Source organism: Bombina bombina, chromosome 5 (assembly GCF_027579735.1).
Source record: "Bombina bombina isolate aBomBom1 chromosome 5, aBomBom1.pri, whole genome shotgun sequence".
Taxonomy (NCBI): domain Eukaryota; kingdom Metazoa; phylum Chordata; class Amphibia; order Anura; family Bombinatoridae; genus Bombina; species Bombina bombina.
Window position 1 is genome coordinate 792,605,435 of NC_069503.1, and position 23,657 is coordinate 792,629,091.

General features: G+C 37.4%; 1 protein-coding gene across 2 annotated transcripts in view; it reads right to left on the reverse strand.

Annotated features, from left to right (window-relative positions):
* The window catches only part of LOC128660832 (cadherin-7), a 405,660-nt gene that overhangs the window by 194,573 nt on the left and 187,430 nt on the right, over positions 1-23,657 (reverse strand). Inside the window, exon 2 of one of the 2 annotated variants that reach the window (XM_053714878.1) lies at positions 5,838-6,132. In XM_053714878.1, the coding sequence (XP_053570853.1) occupies positions 5,838-6,132 (295 nt within the window). Of the gene's footprint in view, positions 1-5,837; positions 6,133-23,657 lie in introns of those variants that run through there. The other variant, XM_053714879.1, reaches the window with a different exon arrangement.

Here is a 23,657-nt window from a genome sequence, read left to right on the forward strand (position 1 = left end):
TTTATTAATGTTTGCTATCTGTGCTTTCCATACAAAGCACTATATAGCTCTATACAAGTTATTCTGCAATTCTCTATGAGATTTTTATGGAAACTAAAAACATACTAATTTAATTTTAGAAGACAAATAAATCTATTCTTTTTCTATATTTTTAAGATCTCTCAATAATAAAGTTGTCAAGAAAAGAAAACTTTCTCTTTCATTAAACTAAATTTATATTCTTGTTACTCAAAGTTTAGAAAGAGATTTATTATTTTATCTTAGTAAGGAATGATTGAAATATGAAACATATTTCAGAATCTAATGTTGTCACATTGAAGAAAAGATAAATGTACTCTGTAGTTCTAATAATAATTTATAGTAGTGTCTATAGTCTATATGGTTTTTGTTATTGCTAATAAAAAAAAGTGTGCATAAAATTTACATTACACCTTTTAATAACAGCCATCACCCTGCAGTCTGTTTTAGAGGAACCTGTAAGTAACTGGTTCCTCTGGTAAGCCTAATTACAAAAAAGTTGATGGGTAAGGTTGGTTAGAGGTAAGCTTTATTTAAAAACTAAGCTTGACATTAAATAGTTCATCCTGTATCCTGGACTGGATGTGCAGCACTACATTTTACACAATGCTTGAATAATGCACAATTCCATTGGGAAAAACAATGATTTAAAGGGCCAGTCTAGTCAGAATTAAACTTTCATGATTCAGATAGGGTATGTAATTTTAAACAACTTTCCAATTTACTTTTATCATTAGCATTAGCATATGCTAGTTTCTAAGCCCTTGAAGGCCGCCTCTTATCTGAATGCATTTGAGAGTTTCTCACAGGCCGTTAGTTCATCTGTGCCATATAGAGAACATTGTGCTCATGCCCATGGAGTTACTTATGAGAAAGCGATGATTGGCTAAAACGCAAGTCTGTCAAAAAAACTGAAATAAGTGGGCAGTCTGCAGAGGCTTAAATACACGGTAATCATAGAGGTAAAACGTATATTAATATAAATGTATTGGTTATGCAAAACTGGGGAATGTGTAATAAAGAGATTAACTATGTTTTTAAATAATGACAATTCTGGTGTAGACTGTCCCTTTAAATGTCAAAGGTTTTATTTTTATATTTGATGTGTTCTTTTTTTTTTTTTTAACTGGTTAGGAACCATCTGCATTCAGTAGTTTCATAAGCTGCCAAATGAGGCAGAAGGTAGACATTCACAGTGTTTGGCTCTTTTTGGAACCAGATTTCTTCATGTAAAATTGCAACACACTAAGGCCTAGATTTGGAGTTCGGCGGTAAAAGGGCTGTTAACGCTCCGCAGGCTTTTTTCTGGCCGCACCATAAATTTAACTCTGGTATCGAGAGTTCAAACAAATGCTGCGTTAGGCTCCAAAAAAGGAGCGTAGAGCATTTTTACCGCAAATGCAACTCTCGATACCAGAGTTGCTTACGGACGCGGCCGGCCTCAAAAACGTGCTCGTGCACGATTCCCCCATAGGAAACAATGGGGCTGTTTGAGCTGAAAAAAAACCTAACACCTGCAAAAAAGCAGCGTTCAGCTCCTAACGCAGCCCCATTGTTTCCTATGGGGAAACACTTCCTACGTCTGCACCTAACACTCTAACATGTACCCCGAGTCTAAACACCCCTAACCTTACACTTATTAACCCCTAATCTGCCGCCCCCGCTATCGCTGACCCCTGCATATTTTTTTAACCCCTAATCTGCCGCTCCGTAAACCGCCGCTACCTACATTATCCCTATGTACCCCTAATCTGCTGCCCCTAACACCGCCGACCCCTATATTATATTTATTAACCCCTAATCTGCCCCCCTCAACGTCGCCGACACCTGCCTACACTTATTAACCCCTAATCTGCCGAGCGGACCTGAGCGCTACTATAATAAAGTTATTAACCCCTAATCCGCCTCACTAACCCTATCATAAATAGTATTAACCCCTAATCTGCCCTCCCTAACATCGCCGACACCTAACTTCAATTATTAACCCCTAATCTTCCGATCGGAGCTCACCGCTATTCTAATAAATGGATTAACCCCTAAAGCTAAGTCTAACCCTAACACTAACACCCCCCTAACTTAAATATAATTTTTATCTAACGAAATAAATTAACTCTTATTAAATAAATGATTCCTATTTAAAGCTAAATACTTACCTGTAAAATAAATCCTAATATAGCTACAATATAAATTATAATTATATTATAGCTATTTTAGGATTAATATTTATTTTACAGGCAACTTTGTAATTATTTTAACCAGGTACAATAGCTATTAAATAGTTAAGAACTATTTAATAGTTACCTAGTTAAAATAATAACAAATTTACCTGTAAAATAAATCCTAACCTAAGATATAATTAAACCTAACACTACCCTATCAATAAAATAATTAAATAAACTACCTACAATTACCTACAATTAACCTAACACTACACTATCAATAAATTAATTAAACACAATTCCTACAAATAAATACAATTAAATAAACTAGCTAAAGTACAAAAAATAAAAAAGAACTAAGTTACAGAAAATAAAAAAAATATTTACAAACATAAGAAAAATATTACAACAATTTTAAACTAATTACACCTACTCTAAGCCCCCTAATAAAATAACAAAGCCCCCCAACATAAAAAATTCCCTACCCTATTCTAAATTAAAAAAGTTACAAGCTCTTTTACCTTACCAGCCCTGAACAGGGCCCTTTGCGGGGCATGCCCCAAGAATTTCAGCTCTTTTGCCTGTAAAAAAAAACATACAATACCCCCCCCCAACATTACAACCCACCACCCACATACCCCTAATCTAACCCAAACCCCCCTTAAATAAACCTAACACTAATCCCCTGAAGATCTTCCTACCTTGTCTTCACCATCCAGGTATCACCGATCCGTCCTGGCTCCAAGATCTTCATCCAACCCAAGCGGGGGTTGGCGATCCATAATCCGGTGCTGAAGAGGTCCAGAAGAGGCTCCAAAGTCTTCCTCCTATCCGGCAAGAAGAGGACATCCAGACCGGCAAACATCTTCTCCAAGCGGCATCTTCGATCTTCTTCCATCCGGAGCGAAGTGGCAGGATCCTGAAGACCTCCAGCGCGGAACATCCATTCGGACCGACGACTGAACGACGAATGACTGTTCCTTTAAGGGATGTCATCCAAGATGGCGTCCCTCGAATTCCGATTGGCTGATAGGATTCTATCAGCCAATCGGAATTAAGGTAGGAATTTTCTGATTGGCTGATGGAATCAGCCAATCAGAATCAAGTTCAATCCTATTGGCTGATCCAATCAGCCAATCAGATTGAGCTCGCATTCTATTGGCTGTTCCGATCAGCCAATAGAATGCAAGCTCAATCTGATTGGCTGATTGGATCGGCCAATCGGATTGAACTAGATTCTGATTGGCTGATTCCATCAGCCAATCAGAAAATTCCTACCTTAATTCCGATTGGCTGATAGAATCCTATCAGCCAATCGGAATTCGAGGGACGCCATCTTGGATGACGTCCCTTAAAGGAACAGTCATTCGTCGTTCAGTCGTCGGTCCGGATGGATGTTCCGCGCTGGAGGTCTTCAGGATCCTGCCACTTCGCTCCGGATGGAAGAAGATCGAAGATGCCGCTTGGAGAAGATGTTTGCCGGTCCGGATGTCCTCTTCTTGCCGGATAGGAGGAAGACTTTGGAGCCTCTTCTGGACCTCTTCAGCACCGGATTATGGATCGCCAACCCCCGCTTGGGTTGGATGAAGATCTTGGAGCCAGGACGGTTCGGTGATACCTGGATGGTGAAGACAAGGTAGGAAGATCTTCAGGGGATTAGTGTTAGGTTTATTTAAGGGGGGTTTGGGTTAGATTAGGGGTATGTGGGTGGTGGGTTGTAATGTTGGGGGGGGGGTATTGTATGTTTTTTTTTACAGGCAAAAGAGCTGAAATTCTTGGGGCATGCCCCGCAAAGGGCCCTGTTCAGGGCTGGTAAGGTAAAAGAGCTTGTAACTTTTTTAATTTAGAATAGGGTAGGGAATTTTTTATTTTGGGGGGCTTTGTTATTTTATTAGGGGGCTTAGAGTAGGTGTAATTAGTTTAAAATTGTTGTAATATTTTTCTTATGTTTGTAAATATTTTTTTATTTTCTGTAACTTAGTTCTTTTTTATTTTTTGTACTTTAGCTAGTTTATTTAATTGTATTTATTTGTAGGAATTGTGTTTCTTTAATTTATTGATAGTGTAGTGTTAGGTTAATTGTAGGTAATTGTAGGTAGTTTATTTAATTATTTTATTGATAGGGTAGTGTTAGGTTTAATTATATCTTAGGTTAGGATTTATTTTACAGGTAAATTTGTTATTATTTTAACTAGATAACTATTAAATAGTTCTTAACTATTTAATAGCTATTGTACCTGGTTAAAATAATTACAAAGTTGCCTGTAAAATAAATATTAATCCTAAAATAGCTATAATATAATTATAATTTATATTGTAGCTATATTAGGGTTTATTTTACAGGTAAGTATTTAGCTTTAAATAGGAATAAGTTATTTAATAAGAGTTAATTAATTTCGTTAGATGTAAATTATATTTAACTTAGGGGGGTGTTAGTGTTAGGGTTAGACTTAGCTTTATGGGTTAATACATTTATTAGAATAGCGGTGAGCTCCGATCGGAAGATTAGGGGTTAATAATTGAAGGTAGGTGTCGGCGATGTTAGGGAGGGCAGATTAGGGGTTAATACTATTTATGTTAGGGTTAGTGAGGCGGATTAGGGGTTAATAACTTTATTATAGTAGCGCTCAGGTCCGCTCGGCAGATTAGGAGTTAATAAGTGTAGGCAGGTGTCGGCGATGTTGTGGGGGGCAGGTTAGGGGTTAATAAATATAATACAGGGGTCGGCGGTGTTAGGGGTAGCAGATTAGGGGTACATAAGTATAACGTAGGTGGCGGTCGGCAGATTAGGGGTTAAAAATTTTAATCGAGTGGCGGCGATGTGGGGGGAGCTCGGTTTAGGGGTACATAGGTAGTTTATGGGTGTTAGTGTACTTTAGGGTACAGTAGTTAAGAGCTTTATGAACCGTCGTTAGCCAGAAAGCTCTTAACTCCTGCTATTTTCAGGCGGCTGGAATCTTGTCGTTAGAGCTCTAACGCTCACTTCAGAAACGACTCTAAATACCAGCGTTAGAAAGATCCCATTGAAAAGATAGGCTACGCAAATGGCGTAGGGGGATCTGCGGTATGGAAAAGTCGCGGCTGAAAAGTGAGCGTTAGACCCTTTAATCACTGACTCCAAATACCAGCGGGCGCCCAAAACCAGCGTTAGGAGCCTCTAACGCTGGTTTTGACGGCTACCGCCGAACTCCAAATCTAGGCCTAAGATCTGGATTTGCAGAGACCTTAGTGTGTTGCAATTTCACAAGAAAAAAAGGAGCAGAATGCTACAAGCGTCCACCTTCTTCCTTAGCTTTCAAGGACTTTATTGATGTGTTACCACATTATGATGGCCTAAATGCCAATGTGCTTCTCTGAGCACAGATCCTTAGGAGATTAGGGCTGTATCTCACTAACTGGGTAATTAAACATGATCCAGAGATTACTTGGCTCCCTGGTTTATTATATTCTCTGCATCTCCTAAACCAATCAAGGAGACTGTAACAGCGCATCAGCTGTGAAAATTATTTGTCTCTGATGTGCAATCTATCTACATCTATTCTTATAATGCTAAGCTTAGATATATGGAACATCTATCTCTAACATTTCTGTATCACTCTGTCTCTCTCATATAATTGCATCTGATTAAATAGCACAAGTTTGTAGGTTTTATTTGCTTACCAACAGGTGACATTTCAGGAATACCAGCAATATAAGGTCCATCTAAAAATTTAGGCTCATTGTCATTTATATCTTGTACTTTTATGACAAACTCCGATTCAGGCTCCACTGGATTATTTGTTAGTCTGTTTAGGGCTTGTGCCCGCAGAGTATAGTAAGCTTGTTCCTCACGGTCCAACCTCTTTGTAGCATGAATATCCCCAGTATTCTCATCAATAGTGAAAATGGAACTTGCCCCTTCTCCTGTAAGAACATATTTGATGGAACTTTCTCCTTTATCCACATCAGAATGAAGCTTTAAAAAAACAATTGACAAAACTAAAATTAACTTACATGGTTTCAGAGAGATGAACATATGCAAAAATAATCATTTTGTCAGGCAAGACACGAAAAGTCAATTTATGTAACAGGATATATACTGTAGATTGTATCTTGTTCACTGTGTGAGAATATGATTAACTTCTGTCAAGCAGGATGGGCATTTTTATTGTTTTTCAAATATTTACATCTCATGATATGAAATAGATACAATTATTTGTTCATAAAATGTATGTAACGTTTATTATAAAAAGGGTTTTGATGTTGCTATAAATACAGATATTATCTATAATGTTTCCCAAAAGAATCATGGGTTGGTATTTGACAGTGGTGTCACATGTGGGGACGAGAGCTTCTCTCCCCAAATGATTAATTTGTCAAATGCATCATATCCATAGTTTAAACCAGGACGGAATAAACCCATATGCTAGAGCACCCATAGAACCTCAAATTATATAAAATATATCAAATATGAGCATTTTTTTTTCAGCTCAATTAGTTAAAAAACATTTGTCTAATAATATTTTTTTGACATTATATACTGAAAAGTTTAATTTTTTAGTGTTTTTTTTATAGCGATGACCTTTTTTGTAGTATAAAAAAACAACACAAAGTTATCTGTGTTATCATTACAGTTATATGCAAGAATATTAAAAGTTGTGTGAATGAAGATTCATTTTACAGTAGAACAGCAACCTTAAACACACATTGAGGTATAACTGAAGTCCAAGGAAGAGCAAAAAGTGCTTTATTGCATGGCTCAATTACCACAACCATTTGATCTCAACCATAATCAACATCTCTGGGAACATTTGAAAAGAGAAAAAGTGAAACACACAGTGACATCTCTCAATACTCTCTGGCATGTCCTAAAGGAGTGTTGGAATAATGGTAAATGTAAAATGCTGCACAAAACTTGCAGAATTCAATGTCAGACAGAGAAAGCAGTGATTAAGGCAAATCTAAATCCTACAAAATATTGATAGCTTTTAATTTTCAGTAAGTAATAACAAACACATTTTTTTATTTTATTAGTGTAAGTTATGTGTTTTTGTTTGAGTAATACTGTATATAGTGTTTTGTTTTAAAGTAATTTTAAGATAATAGCAGAGTTTGGTAGTGGACTCTTTTGCCTTTATGATGAGGTAATGCAGTGCTATGGTTGTGTTTCCAGAAGTGCATGGAAAATTGGAGGGATGTTGTTTTATACTCAAACCCAGGCTGCACAATGTTAATCACCAGTCCTAATTCTATAGTGATTACTGATGGAAACCGTTGTTTTTAACATTTATGGCCTAGTGATATACTAACTACCCTAATAGGGTCATTATAGTGACAAAATGACATGCTTTTATTCTGTAGATCATAAAAATGTTCTCCCTATTGACTCTGCAAATCTAAGTTTTAACCCCTGCAAAGGACTAGCACTGTCTCAATGGCTGTCTCTGCTTGGGACTAGTAGTTTTCTGTAGCTCCTAATCGGTACTGGAACAATGTGTTTAACCCAGCTGCACATAGATTTGAAAGTTCAACAGTAATAAAATGGCAAGCTCCTGATTATTAAAAGCATGTAATTTTTCACTATAACTGCCCTTTAAAACACAGTCAACAATAAGCATACAATAAGTCTCCATGTACGAAGCAGTGAAAGCTGCTCAGAAGTCCTTGCGGGGGAAGGTTTGCAAGTTCCACTTGACTTTAAACTAATGCAGAATAAGTGCTATGTACAGTATTAGTGTTCAGTAAATATGGGAGTGACATTATCTATTGTAAAACACAATAGTTACGTGTCCCCAGATTCTCCTATAGGCTTTCTTTAAAATTATTCCTTATTCCCTATACCACATCCTATCTCCGCTAATATTTGTATACTTCATATACTAAAGTAGTATTTATTATCTGATGCTATTTATTTTTATCCTTATGTACTAAACTCTAAGCGGTGGTGTTCACCCGCTGAATATTACACTGTGCCTTACTATAACATTTATATACTAGGGTCCAAAGTATGACCCCATCATAATATACGTATACTTAAAGGGACAGTCAGCACCAACATTTTTGCTATTTAAAAAGAAAGATAATCCCTTTATTATTCATTCCCCAGTTTTGCATAACCAACACAGTTATAATAATACACATTTTACCTCTGCAATTACCTTGTATCTAAGCTTCTGCTGACTGCCCCCTTTTTACAGTTCTTTTGACAGACTTGCATTTTAGACAATCAGTGCTCACTCCTAGGTCACTTCAAGTGCATGAGCTCAATGTTATCTATATGAAACACATAAACTAATGCCCTCTAGTGGTCAAAATTCATTCAAATTAGAGGCAGTCTTCAAGGTCTAAGAAATTAGCATATGAACCTCCTAGGTTTAGCTTTTAACTAAAAATACCAAGAGAACAAAGCAAAATTGGTGATAAAAGTAAATTGGGGGGGGCGGAGCCAGCATTCCACCTGAGCAGACGTATAGTACTGGAGCTCCAGCTAATAATATATATTATAATTGAATTCTAATGCTTTACCTACATCAAAGGTGATGTACATACTTTAAATGAGCCCTGCAATAGCTGAGGAACTAACTGGCAATTTGTGAGAGGATTTAAAGCATCGTAGAGGAGCGACAGATTGAGGCCTAGCCAAGCTCGGGGCCTTCCTGGAAGAAACGTATCCTATATCTTACATAGTAAGACGGCAGTAAGAGAGGCCGGAGCTGGCTTTGCGCAGCAGTGCCTGCTGGAGTGTGGGGCCTCTGGGAACATGGAGGGACTGTTTGCGACACTGCAAAACTGGCTTGAGGATTTTGATGGCAGGATGTGCCGAAGATTTGACCGCCTCCTATCTACCATGGCGGATACCCATGCAGAAGTTGCTACTAAAGGCCCAGAGGTAACACCACATGCAGCTTTGTGCGCACAGTACAGAGATTCTCAGGAGGATAACGTTCAGCCCCCGGCTATCTCGGCGCACATCGCAGAATTGGTAGCTTGTGGATTCCCTGTGGCCCGGTGCAGGTTGGATCTCTTGGCCCAGGTGCCCCAAGGGGAGTACGGGAGCTCCTACTATTGTGCCGCTATACTTCAGGAAAGTGCACATAGGAGTCACTCCGACCTTTGCATGAATAACTGTCTGGGGCTATATCTGGTGGACGTATCATGCTGGAGAACTTTGGATCTCTCTGTGGATCCGGTGGGTCAACTTTGTGTAAAGACCGGTGTGGGCTGAGTGTTCCTACTGAAGCTGTTGTTTTTGCAGCAACCGCCATGTTCAGCAGGTTGCCTTTGCCCTGTACTTATAATCCTCCATGACGACCGTTAGGTCTGAATTTACAGACTCAACCTTATGAACATTTTGTTTTATGGCCCCAGCAATATTAATATCTGTCAGTTAGATGGAGATGTGCTATCCTCTATCCTCTTTGATTATTTGGCTACCTTGGGATTTAAATATGTAATTGTTATGTTTCTTGTACTCGCAAAATTACCATTGTCTGCTCCTTGATTTTCCCTAATCTTATTTCTATTTATAGATTGTGAACAGTCTATTCCCCTCACATCATTGCAACCCCCTCCTGATAATATGTGTTGTTGGGACAGAGAGTGATTACTTTCAGATATTACTTGGGCAGCATGGTCTCTTCAAAGAATAGGACTTCATTACTTGTCTTGAATCCGCCCCCCTCCCTCCCCCTCTCTCTCCCTCTCCCCCTCCCCTCTCCCCCCTCCCCCTCCCTCTCCTTTCCCCCTCCTTCCCCCCTCTCCTTCCTTCCCCCTTTCTACCCCCCTTTCCCCTCTCTCCCCCTCTCCCCCTTTCCTTCCCTCTCCCTCCCCTCTCCACCTTTCCCCCTTTCCCCCCTTCTCCTCCCCCTCTCCCCCTTTCCCCTCCCGCCCTTCCCCTTTCCTCCTCTCCTCCCCCCATCCCCCTCCCCTCCCTCCCCTCCCCCCCTTTTCCGCCCTCCCCCCTCTTCCCTTTTCCCTCTCCCCTTTTCCCCCTCACCCCTGTTTCCCCCCCTCTCCCAATTGTGTAGTAAAGGGATAAATAATTTATCCTCTATGCTCCTATCTGGCAGAGTTATGCAGTCTCTGCCCTGTTCGTAGAGCCTATGTTAGAGAATGTACCCATATGAGTGTAAAAATGGCTCTCCGAATACTACTAATGTAACGATTTATTATGATTGTCATTCTATGTTTAATATCTACAGACTGTATATCATTATTAGTTTATTATATCTGTAACCTCACTTATCTATCTAATGTATCTCTTAGAATTATTGGTATGTTGTTTAAGGCTCAGAGATTCTGGGACGCCCAATATATCTGTTCCCCACTTATTTCGTAGGGCGAATTAGCTGACATAATACAGCCAGGCATGCTAAGATTACTAGTTTTTAACTAAAATTATTTAGTAACATTTTTGCTAGCTGCCCACCACGGTGGTATAAGTACCTAATCACTTCCAGGTGATTACAGAGTTTATAGCCCAGTCAGCTTCCTACTCTTTACAAAATTATAATCCTTTTTGAGCCTGCAACTTCTAGTTTGTTTCTTTTTTTAATATCAATGTTCTTATTCTATTCGTATTCTTGTGAGCAACTACACTTCTTTATATCTTAGTATTTAAGCTTATATGAGATACAGTCCCTGCAGTTCGTTTCTTTGACACAGTGTTAGATATTGGAATATTTAATGTTATTATGCTTGATTCTATCATCTCCTTCAATATTATTCTCAGTCTCTCGGACCTTTCTAGGGTCCTAATTGTCATAAGAAGGAGTCTATTAGCGTAGGCCTAGATTGGGCCTGTGCTTTCTAAAAGCCCTCTGAGTAGTACCCTTAATTCATAGAGGTCCACAAGTGGCTTCAGCTAGCTTTGAGGGAAAAGAGGGCGATTTTGAGTTTGTTCTCCAACTTTTATCCATTTGATGTATATTTCAACTTGAGAATACTATGTGAATTTTGATAAGAGGCTTATTTCTAAATATGTTCTTTAACATTTGTATATGTCCACAATACTTGTCTTATTATATGATGTGTAACATGTCCTTGTTGGGGCAAACTGTTTTTGTGTATTTGTAAGTGTAAATTCCCTCAATAAAAAAATATTTAAAAAAAAAAAAAAAAAAAAAAAAAAAAGTAAATTGGGAAGTTGTTTAAAATAACATGCCCTATTTAAATCATAAACATATACCTATATCATTGCTATGTTTTTTTCTGAACTCTCCTCTCTTAGATATATAAGTTTGTCTGAGGGCCAAAAGGGACCTCTTGTGTATTATGGAGAGTGTATAATAGAAAATAGAGATTTTATATCTACATGTTCATTACATCTGTACTCAATGTACATTTCATAATACTTGTAAATTGCTGACAACATTATCTACTACAGGGGATATTTATCAAAGCGTCATTCACCAGTGTCAATACGCTCGCCAGACGTCGCTGATGCGGATCCACATACAATGCCCTTTTTTATAAAAAAAAACATCAAAAACACACGCGTGAAGTAAGGTGCAATGAGCATCGGACTGTTGTTAACTAACAGTCATCGATGTTGCGGTTATTCAGGTTTCTCTCAACTTTATTTATGACATTTCATTACTGTCCATGAACAAGCACATTTCTCTAAAGCTAATCTTTTATTTTTCATTTATTAATGTCCAAGAAATAGATAGATTTATACCTGAACAAACAATATCTCATAAAAAATTATTTTTATATTTATTTACTATACAAAAATAATCTATTATATGACACATTAATTAATGTGTATTTGTATTTCTAGAAGTCATGATATGCTATTATCGCATGTTTATTTTTTTAAATGATTATTAATGCTAGAATAGAATTTGTACATATATCTTTGCACATACTTGTGTATATGTATATATATATATATATATATATATATATATATATATATATATATATATATAAAACTCTCCTTTAATCCTCTGCAGAAGAAAAAACGCTGCACTCACTGGTCTTGAGAATGATACCTTTTATTCATAATCTCATCAATTTCTCATCGAATGAAAACTCCAAACGTTTCAGTACCCAGCTGGTACCTTTTTCAATGGGTAATATCAAAATGTGCACAGCAGAGATTATCAAATATCAAGTGAGATACTGCACAGTAATGTAAACTTTTGCTAATAAAATGGCTGTGGCTAGCTGTGTCTACTCTAGTACTGCATTGCTTCTCCAAATAATCAAATAGTTGGAGGAAATTTAAAATAATAATAATAATAATTGCAGCAAACAAGTGTTTATTCTTTCAGTTTTCTCATACTCACCCAATATATTAAATTATTGCGATGGAGTCGAATATATTGTAACTGCAAGGTGTTCGCTGCCTTTAATGTTTAGTTTGGGATTTTTTATTCAATAATAGATAGATAGATAGATAGATAGATAGACAGACATAGCATAGATAGACATAGAGAGAGAGAGAGAGAAAGAGAGCGATAGATGATTGATAGATAGATAGATAGATAGATAGATAGATAGATAGATAGATAGACAGACATAGCATAGATAGACATAGAGAGAGAGAGAGAGAGAGAGAGAGAGAGAGAGAAAGAGAGAGATAGATGATTGATAGATATAGATAGATAGATAGATAGATAGATAGATAGATCATAGACAGACAGACATAAACCGTTAAATTCTTGGCATCAGCATTTTTACATCTTCGAAAAATGGTGCTAGGACTCATTATATTGCACTTGTAAAAAGTACTATAACTTTATGGTCACTAATTGGTACAGCTAACCTATGTTTCCAGTATAATGTAAAGTAGCAAGTGATTAACTCCATCTTGTCACATTCAGTTTATCATATAATTTTTCTGAAGTGCTGGGCACTTTATTTTTAACTATGACTGACATATTATAATTGTCTTTAATTAAATGGAACAAATAAGGACAAATGATAAACATGTACTTTAGACACCATAATAATGTGCATAATTTAATCCATTTACCAAAGTATCAATATACTATGAGGCTGTGTGTTGTTACTATGGATACCATATCTGTCCAGTTTACTACCTGTTAGTACATGGTGTGATCTGGGGTTTTAGTTTTAGACTTTGATCAACTCTCAAACTCTACTTCTTTGTACAAACCTCTGAAATACAAAGCAGTTATACAATAAAATGCTTTTTGTTAAATAAATGCTCCCAAATTATTTATTGTTAGTACAAAGTGAAATTAAACCCTGTTGAATATAATATGTATAATATTTTGTCTAACTGTATTTATGCTTCCTTCTCTTTAATATGCTACATTGAAATAATATACATATGTACCGTATATAAATAAACATGAAGAGGAATAAGAATAAAAAGTCCTCAAAGCAATTTCTATTGAGGGAAATTCAGTGTATTGCAAATGAGGAACATAAACTAAATATGAATTATTGCAAACATTTAAAGATGAAAAAGTCTTAAATAATACCACAATAAGCAATAAAATAAAATCGATGGAAACTAAAACCAAATCTGAATTAACATATATATTGTTAGCCGGTTTTAATGCTTGATTTTGAACATACATATTAAGTAATCCGATAAACACAAAGTTGAATATAATACATACAGAAAATATTTTAGTATGACAAACAAATCAGCTCTTAGAAGGCTTTAATTTATTTATTTATTTTAAACTTTACGGTTTATACAAATGTTGTAAGCTACCATTTATTTAAAGGACATCAGAGAGGAAAAGAGTGTATACAGATTTTTTAGTCTAACATTGCACCTGCAGATAAAAGTTATTGGCCGTTCAGGAGGAATCGTCAGCTTTATGCCTCTAGCAGCAGTTTTCTGCCCCCCCCCCCTTCCTAGAGGAAGTCATACTCTACTTAGTTCTCTCCAGTTTCATGGACTTCATATAATCTACAATTTCCAATTTTGATTTTATTTTATTCTGTGCAGTTTATAGCTTAAACTCACACCTCCACATTTGTAAGTTGCATAGAATAATATAAAATCTGATGAACATGGAAAGATGGTGTATCATATAAAACTAAAAATACAAACAAAATAAAACATTATGCAGACAATGCATTATGCAAAAAACAATATACATTTTCAACAATATATATACATTTCACCTATCCTGTGAGCGGAGATTGAGGTTTCGGAAGCCCATCACTTCAGGCTCCTAAAACCGCTGGGGGATATGTTAGGAGGGATAAAGGATTTAGGGCATTGAAGCCTAGTGCTGAATTAGACACTATATGAATGATATAAGGTAGGGGAATTGTTTAAAACACTTTATTAACATATATACTGAAATAGACGAACAAAATCAAATTGGATCATCAGAGAAAAGGGTATATGACTTCCATTACTCTATATCCATATATGAATGATCCAAATGAAAAATTTAAAAACAGGCTTAAAAATGGGCTATGTGGTCAGACAGGGTGTGTGGGTACTCACAATTATCAGTATAAGGCATGTAATAAGGGTTACAGCAATTTCATCCAATGCATACAGGTCTATGCGCTCAAAGGTGACCTCCTACCTGCGTACTGCTGGGATTGAACCTAGTCAGCCGATTGCTAGCTAAAAACCCTATATCTTCAAGATCAAGATGGAGTCGCTGACAGGAGCGCTACCGTGGTCCCAGTCTGCCGTCGAATTTCTTAAGCCCTACACACCATGTGGACTCGCATTGCAGCCTGATCGTGGCCCCCTCCTCAGTTACTCGAGCGGATCTGAGCAGTGGCAGCAGAGTAAACTGCTGATGGAACTTGGCCTGGGCCCTGTTGAAAAATTGATCCGAGCCGCGCATCATCTACTGACTCGGCAACCTCCTATTCCAGATCCTTACCCTGGCTCTAGGGAGAAGACGGGCCGCATGCCTTTGTTGCCTGGCTGGGGAAGGGTGGCCGACTCCCGTGGTCAGGCTCCGGTACACCTGAGACCCTTGCATACAGTCAGCAAGGGTAGAGCACTTCAGCTACTAGCAATACAGCCAATTGAACCGCTGCTACGGCTGCACATATTCCTCGCAACCTGGTCACCACAGATCCCCAGTACAGCTAAGCAGATCTCTACACTAGTCGTTCCTTCAAAGCTGGTATCGGGTAAGGGATTCCTTATCTTCAAGCTGCGGACTCTCCTCCATGTGGCCATAATCTAGTTCCACTGGACTTAAGACCTTTTACTTGATGGCCTCATCATAAACTAGAACTTTATTGCTCAGTACTTTCATACCTCTCCCAGAGCGTTTGTAATTGTCTTCTTTCTTTAAAAAAAAAAAAATTCTCTTTCTTTTTCATTACGCATTTAACCTTGGTTACTCACAATGTTCCTGATAACGATATGCCAATCTTAGATATTCATTGCTCTCCATAATGTTTATGCAATTCTTCTGCCTATGATATTAGCAATTTGTCAAAGTAGACATGGAGTTTGTCTTAGTTTTAAAAGATTTAGGGATAGTTTTTCTTTTTTATGCTTCTCACACATATGAATGGCATAATAAAAGTAAGCGAATAATTATTTCCGCTGAGAACCCCTGGCTCTACTATGGAGAGATGATGAATGCTAACATAATAGTCCCAGTATCATTTTCTCAATACCACACAATGCCCACATTGTTTTTAGTAGAGTAGAGGTATTAAATGTGTCTTGTTTGAGTTATTGATTGCAGCACTTTCTATGGTAGCTAATAAGAGAGTATAGCCCACTGCTATCCATCCGTGCTAGACAACAGCTTTAAGAAGTGATAATCCTGTTGATACAGTTTTAAACAATGTCAGATAAACTGTATAATTAGGATGTTAAGTAAAGTTCTATTATCCTTTTTTTATTCTGTACCTCATACACTATCACTTACACAAACTTATCATATCTCTTGGGTTTTTAGTGTGATATACATTAGCCTGTTGACTCACCATGCTACTATTTTCCTGCATTATCTACTCTAATTTAGAGATTATGTGCTTAGCTCTGAGATGATCTTTTATATGGAACTGCTAGTTGTTACCTATATTTTACAGATCAAGTATAATTGTGCATAACTTCGCTTTAGGGTTTAATTCGCACATATATTAAATATCACAGTATTTTTTCATGAGCGTTATCTATAAGAGAGCTAGTCTCTTTACCTAAATTTATACCACATGCTCTAACATTATTTATTCACATAGCTAATGCAAAAGCTTAACTATCAGATACTTAATAATCCTATAATATCTCTCTCTACCCCACTGGGTACTAATGACAATAATATCACTAACACCACCCCCCTAATATTAATAACACCTTAATCGGTACTATAAATTCAGCCTTATATCATAATAAACAAAAGCTCTCCGTTTCATTACAGCTACTTATACTCATAGGACATACTACTCTTTTAATTAACGTCTAGCTTCCTACTCCCATGGCACAGATATATTACACTGCACTAGGATGTCTATGTTTTATGCTGCCTCCTCTAGATATTTAACTTTCTGGACACTTGCATTTTACACTACGCTAGTATATCATTGTTTAATACTACCTCCCCTAGATATTTAGCTCTCTATTTTGACTACCACTATCGCTCGCAAAAAATAACCCACCACAGGAAGCGCTACATGTCCTATTCACACTTGTTAAAACATACTCCTTCACAAGATTGGTACTTTTTAAGCACTTAGTATATATGTATGTACGTGTATATATATATATATATATATATATATATATATACGTGTATGTATGTGTATGTGTTTCCTATTTTGCTGCATAGCAATCTCCTATTGAACCATATGTGCTGACTTTGAAAGTATTAGATAGTAATTAGTGCATATAATACCTATGGCTCCATAATAGTACCCTACTTCCTTTGGGGGACTATTGTAGTAATAACATAAAGAACACATATGAGTTTATTTTTACTTATAGGATAATTAATTTCTATGTTTATATATAGATTACCTTTATATCAGTGGTGTGGTATTGTCTGGTCATGAGCTCTCTGTAACTTTGCTCATATATATATTTGCTGAATGCGTAGCATTACCTAGTTTTTGAGCACAGTATACTATCTACTATATATTCTACTTTTCCATTTCAGTAACTAATTTCCCACCACTTTTTCTTTGACCCAAAAGTGGCTACCCCAAATGCCAATCCTCCTCTACGCTGTTCATAAGCCTGGTAAGGCCCAAAGAGGCCGCAGATGTTGTGGATGTTTTAGGAAGAATTAAGTACAGAAAATAGTGGAAAGTAGAGGTTCAATAAACCATCTTGCTGTTCGGTATATTTTCAGGTATACTCAAACTATTATTTTTGTTAACAAGACACGCCCCCCCTTCCCCCCCCCCTTTTTCACTCAAAGCGGCTCTTGCCCGCTGACTACCCCACCTTCAACCACTACTAAGGCCCAAAAGTGGCTACACAAATGCCAATTTCCCTCGCCATCTTTCATTAGAGTTCTTAGGTCCAAAAGTGACCCTCCGAGTAAAGTAGGGAATCCTAACTAGAATATAAAAATGAGGTTTCATCCTTAGATATTTGTACTATATAACTATTTTCATATACTACCACTTATTATATATACGTATACTGCAACACCAGCTCATGATATATAATACTTATTCCCAAAGTCCAAAACTGTCCATATATATCATTTTTAGTTCCCTTCCCAATAAATTCTCTCTCATTAGTTCTAGTTCTATAAGTGACCCAGCTAGTAGCTAGAGGGACTGAAGGCTAATCAAAAAGAACCTCAAATCCATATGTTCAGTATACCTACTGTTGTTGTGACAACTACTTCTTTCACAGTTATTATTCTTATGTAACAGATGTGCAACACTCATATGTGTGGTAGTTCTACTCACATTGTTTTGAATGTAATCGCAATATCATATATGTACTTTGATGTCCGTTGAGTTTTTATTGTTACTGTTTCCGATTACCTCAATAAAAAAAAAAAAATATTTAAAAAAAAAAAAAAAAAAAAAAAAGTACAGTTACCAGGGGCGAAACTACAGGGTGGGGGCCCAGCTTAAAAAAAAAAAAAAAAAATGTTGACATGCCACTGCCTGCACTGATATCATGTGAGTGTGACATGATCTTTCACTAATGTCTTTGACTACAGGGGTTAGTGTTTCTGTTTTACCCATTGGTGTTTATGTGTGTGTGTGTATTTATGCATGTATGTGTGTATGTATGTATATGTGTGTGTGTGTTTGTGTGTATTTATGCATGTATGTGTGTGTATATGTGTGTCTATGTATGTGTGCATGTGTGTGTGTACTTATGCATGTATGTGTGTGTATGTATGTGTGTGTGTGTGTGCTTGTGGAACCAGCAAATTACAGACCTTGTTACTACAGCATGGGAGGGGGCGGGGGGTAAACAGTGTCACTATACAGTACCACTATATACAGTATGGGGGGGGCTGGACCATGTCACAGACTACTGTGGTCACTTTATAAAGTACTGGGGCGGGTAGGATCAGGTCAGCCATATCACCGGCAGATTACAGTAGGATCAGTTCAGCCATATCACCGGCAGATTACAGACTGTGTCACTAACTCCCTATATACAGTACTGGTGGGTTAAACTGTGTCACTATATACAGTAATAGGGGGTCAGACCATCTCACAGACTTTGGGCACAGGGTACCTCCTTTTGCAGACAACATGTAATCGGATTCACATTTTTTTTCTGTGTTAAATGTAAAAAAAAAATATATATATATATATATATGTATCAAATTCACATTTTTCTTGGGGGGGCTTCTTAGATTCTTGCACCTGGGCCCTGTGGTTTCTAGTTACGCCTCTGAAAGTTCCACTCATAATAACACCACATAATAAACAACTATTGAAAAAAATTGCATTAAAAAGTTATAAGAGCAAAAAAAGGACCGCAGAGGACTTTAACATAGAGACACATGCATACTCATGTCTAAATATGTATACGTATGTATGTATATTGCAACAGAGTGCCTGATATAGATATATATTTTACTGAAATGCCATCATAAATATATATACATATGTATTTATGAATAAACAGAAAATATTCTTCTATGTGAATATAATATAATATTTCAGGTCAGGTTAGCACACTTAAGAAAATATAATTGTTGGGTGTTAGGTTTTCTTTCCCACACAGACATTGAAGTCTATGTAGCGTATAATGTCCACTGCACATCGATAAATTCTGACAGCATACGCTGTCAGCATTTATCATTGCACCAGCAGTTCTTGTGAACTGCTGGTGCAATGCCGCCCCAGCAAATTTGCAGCCAATCGGCCACTAGCAGGGGGTGTCAATCAACCCGATCGCATTAAATCGGGTTGATTACTGTCCGCTGCCTCAGAGCAGGGGGACAAGTTGTGGAGCAGTGGTCTTAAATTAAAGGCTCGCTCGGAAACAGGGGCATCAAGCACCAAAAAGAGCTTAATAAATTGGACCCTATGGGCAAATACATTACTGCGGTTGATATATTGTAACTGTCATTTTGCTTTTTTTAAAATTAGATCAAATATTTAAAAGAATATGCATTATACATGACAATGCATATCATTTTAAAATTTGGATATAAATTCAATACTAAAATAAATTGTAACCCCTTATGTGCCCTCATCCCTAGCACAGCACACACTATTAACCAAAAATCTGCCATAACCTAAAGACCTAACCACCCCCTAACCTATTAACCCCTACACAGGCACAACTCCCAATGCAATAAGCCCCCTGTCAGGTCTGCATATTACCTGCCTGCATATTCCTTTAAGATCCACTTACACTCTGCTATTTAAGGCTCCTCCTCCCAGAACACTACGCTGGATTATTGCAGTTTCTAGTTGTTCCTATACACTAGCCATTTTTGCAGCCTTTGTACCTCTCTGGAGGTTAAGCTCCTATTTCGTGATTTTGCAGCCAAACCAATTCCTCCATAGAAAACAATGGGGCAGTTTGAGCTGAAAAAAAACCTAACACCTGCAAAAAAGCAGCGTTCAGCTCCTAACGCAGCCCCATTGTTTCCTATGGGGAAACACTTCCTATGTCTGCACCTAACACCCTAACATGTACCCCAAGTCTAAACACCCCTAACCTTACACTTATTAACCCCTAATCTGCCGCCCACACTATCGCTGACCCCTGCATATTTTTTTAACCCCTAATCTGCCGCTCCGTACACCGCCGCAACCTACATTATACCTATGTACCCCTAATCTGCTGCCCCTAACACCGCCGACCCCTATATTATATTTATTAACCCCTAATCTGCCCCCCACAACGTCGCCGCCAGCTACCTACAATAATTAACCCCTAATCTGCCGACTGGACCTCACCGCTACTATAATAAATGTATTAACCCCTAATCCGCCTCACTAACCCTATAATAAAGAGTATTAACCCCTAATCTGCCCTCCCTAACATCGCTGACACCTAACTTCAAGTATTAACCCCTAATCTGCCGACCGGACCTCACCGCTACTCTAATAAATGTATTAACCCCTAAAGCTAAGTCTAACACTAAGTTAAATATAATTTAAATCTAACGAAATAAATTAACTCTTATTAAATAAATTATTTCTATTTAAAGCTAAACACTTACCTGTAAAATAAACCCTAATATAGCTACAATATAAATTATAATTATATTGTAGCTATTTTAGGAATAATATTTATTTTACAGGTAACTTTGTATTTATTTTAACCAGGTACAATATCTATTAAATAGTTAAGAACTATTTAATAGCTACCTAGTTAAAATAATTACAAAATTACCTGTAAAATAAATCCTAACCTAAGTTACAATTAAACCTAACACTACACTATCAATAAATTAATTAAATAAAATACCTACAATTATCTACACTTAAATCTAACACTACACTATCAATAAATTAATTAAATAAAATACCTACAAATAAATACAAATAAATAAACTAACTAAAGTACAAAAAATAAAAAAAGCTAAGTTACAAAAAATAAAAAAATTAATTACAAACATAATAAAAATAAAAATTTAAGCTAATTACACCTACTCTAAGCCCCCTAATAAAATAACAAAGCCCCCCAAAATAAAAAAATGCCCTACCCTATTCTAAAATTAAAATAGAAAAGCTATTTTACCTTACCAGCCCTTAAAAGGGCCTTTTGCAGGGCATGCCCCAAAGAATTCAGCTCTTTTGCCTGTAAAAAAAAACCATACAATATCCCCCCCCAACATTACAACCCACCACCCACATGCCCCTAATCTAACCCAAACCCCCCTTAAATAAACCTAACACTAAGCCCCTGAAGCTCTTCCTACCTTATCTTCACCACACCGGGTATCACCGATCCGTCCAGGCTCCAAAATCTTCATCCAAGCCCAAGCGGGGGTTGGAGATCCATCATCCGGCTGAAGTCTTCTATCAAGCGGCAAGAAGAAGTCCAGAAGAGGCTCCAAAGTCTTCATCCTATCCGGGCAGAAGAGGAGATCCGGACCGGCAACCATCTTCATCCAAGCGGCATCTTCTATCTTCATCCGATGACGAGCGGCTCCATCTTGAAGACCTCCGGCGCGGATCCATCCTCTTCTTCCGACGTCCTAAGTCCGAATGAAGGTTCCTTTAAATGACGTCATCCAAGATGGAGTCCCTCGAATTCCGATTGGCTGATAGGATTCTATCAGCCAATCGGAATTAAGGTAGGAAAAATCTGATTGGCTGATGGAATCAGCCAATCAGATTCAAGTTCAATCCGATTGGCTGATCCAATCAGCCAATCAGATTGAGCTCGCATTCTATTGGCTGATCGGAACAGACAATAGAATGTGAGCTCAATCTGATTGGCTGATTCAATCAGCCAATCAGATTTTCCCTACCTTAATTCCGATTGGCTGATAGAATCCTATCAGCCAATCGGAATTCGAGGGACGCCATATTGGATGACGTCATTTAAAGGAACCTTCATTCAGACTTAGGACGTCGGAAGAAGAGGATGGATCCGGGCCGGAGGTCTTCAAGATGGAGCAGGTCGTCATCGGATGAAGATAGAAGATGCCGCTTGGATGAAGATGGTTGCTGGTCCGGATCTCCTCTTCTGCCTGGATAGGATGAAGACTTTGGAGCCTCTTCTGGACTTCTTCTTGATAGAAGACTTCAGCCGGATGATGGATCTCCAGCCCCCGCTTGGGCTTGGATGAAGATTTTGGAGCCTCCTCTGGATGGATGGGTGATACCTGGCGTGGTGAAGATAAGGTAGGAAGATCTTCAGGGGCTTAGTGTTAGGTTTATTTAAGGGGGGTTTGGGTTAGATTAGGGGTATGTGGGTGGTGGGTTGTAATGTTGGGTGGGGGGTATTGTGTTTATTTTTACAGGCAAAAGAGCTGAATTCTTTGGGGCATGCCCCGCAAAAGGCCCTTTTAAGGGCTGGTAAGGTAAAAGAGCTTTTCTATTTTAATTTTAGAATAGGGTAGGGCATTTTTTTATTTTGGGGGGCTTTGTTATTTTATTAGGGGGCTTAGAGTAGGTGTAATTAGCTTAAAATTGTTGTAATATTTTTATTATGTTTGTAATTAATTTTTTTATTTTTGTAACTTAGCTTTTTTATTTTTTGTACTTTAGTTAGTTTATTTCATTGTATTTATTTGTAGGTATTTCATGTAATTAATTTATTGACAGTGTAGTGTTAGATTTAATTGTAGGTATTTTATTTAATTAATTTATTGATAGTGTAGTGTTAGGTTTAATTGTAACTTAGGTTAGGATTTATTTTACAGGTAATTTTGTAATTATTTTAACTAGGAAGCTATTAAATAGTTCTTAACTATTTAATAGCTATTGTACCTGGTTAAAATAAATACAAAGTTAAAGTAAAATTATAATTTATATTGTAGCTATATTAGGGTTCATTTTACAGGTAAGTATTTAGCTTTAAATAGGAATAATTTATTTAATAAGAGTTAATTTATTTTGTTAGATTTAAATTATATTTAACTTAGGGGGGTGTTAGTGTTAGGGTTAGACTTAGCTTTAGGGGTTAATACATTTATTATAGTAGCGGTGAGGTTCGGTCAGCAGATTAGGGGTTAATACTTGAAGTTAGGTGTCGGCGATGTTAGGGAGGGCAGATTAGGGGTCAATACTATTTATTATAGGGTTATTGAGGCGGGAGTGAGGCGGATTAGGGGTTAATAACGTTATTATAGTAGCGGTGAGGTCCGGTTGGCAGATTAGGGGTTAATAATTGTAGGTAAGGTAGCAGTGACGTTGGTGGCGGCAGATTAGGGGTTAATAAATATAATATAGGGGTCGGTGGTGTTAGCGGCAGCAGAATAGGGGTACATAGGGATAACATAGGTTGCAGCGGTGTGCGGTCGGCAGATTAAGGGTTAAAAAAAATTATTAGAGTGGCGGCGATGTGGGGGGGCCTCGGTTTAGGGGTACATAGGTAGTTTATGGGTGTTAGTGTACTTTAGAGCACAGTAGTTAAGAGCTTTATAAACCGGCGTTAGCCCATAAAGCTCTTAACTCCTGACTTTTTTC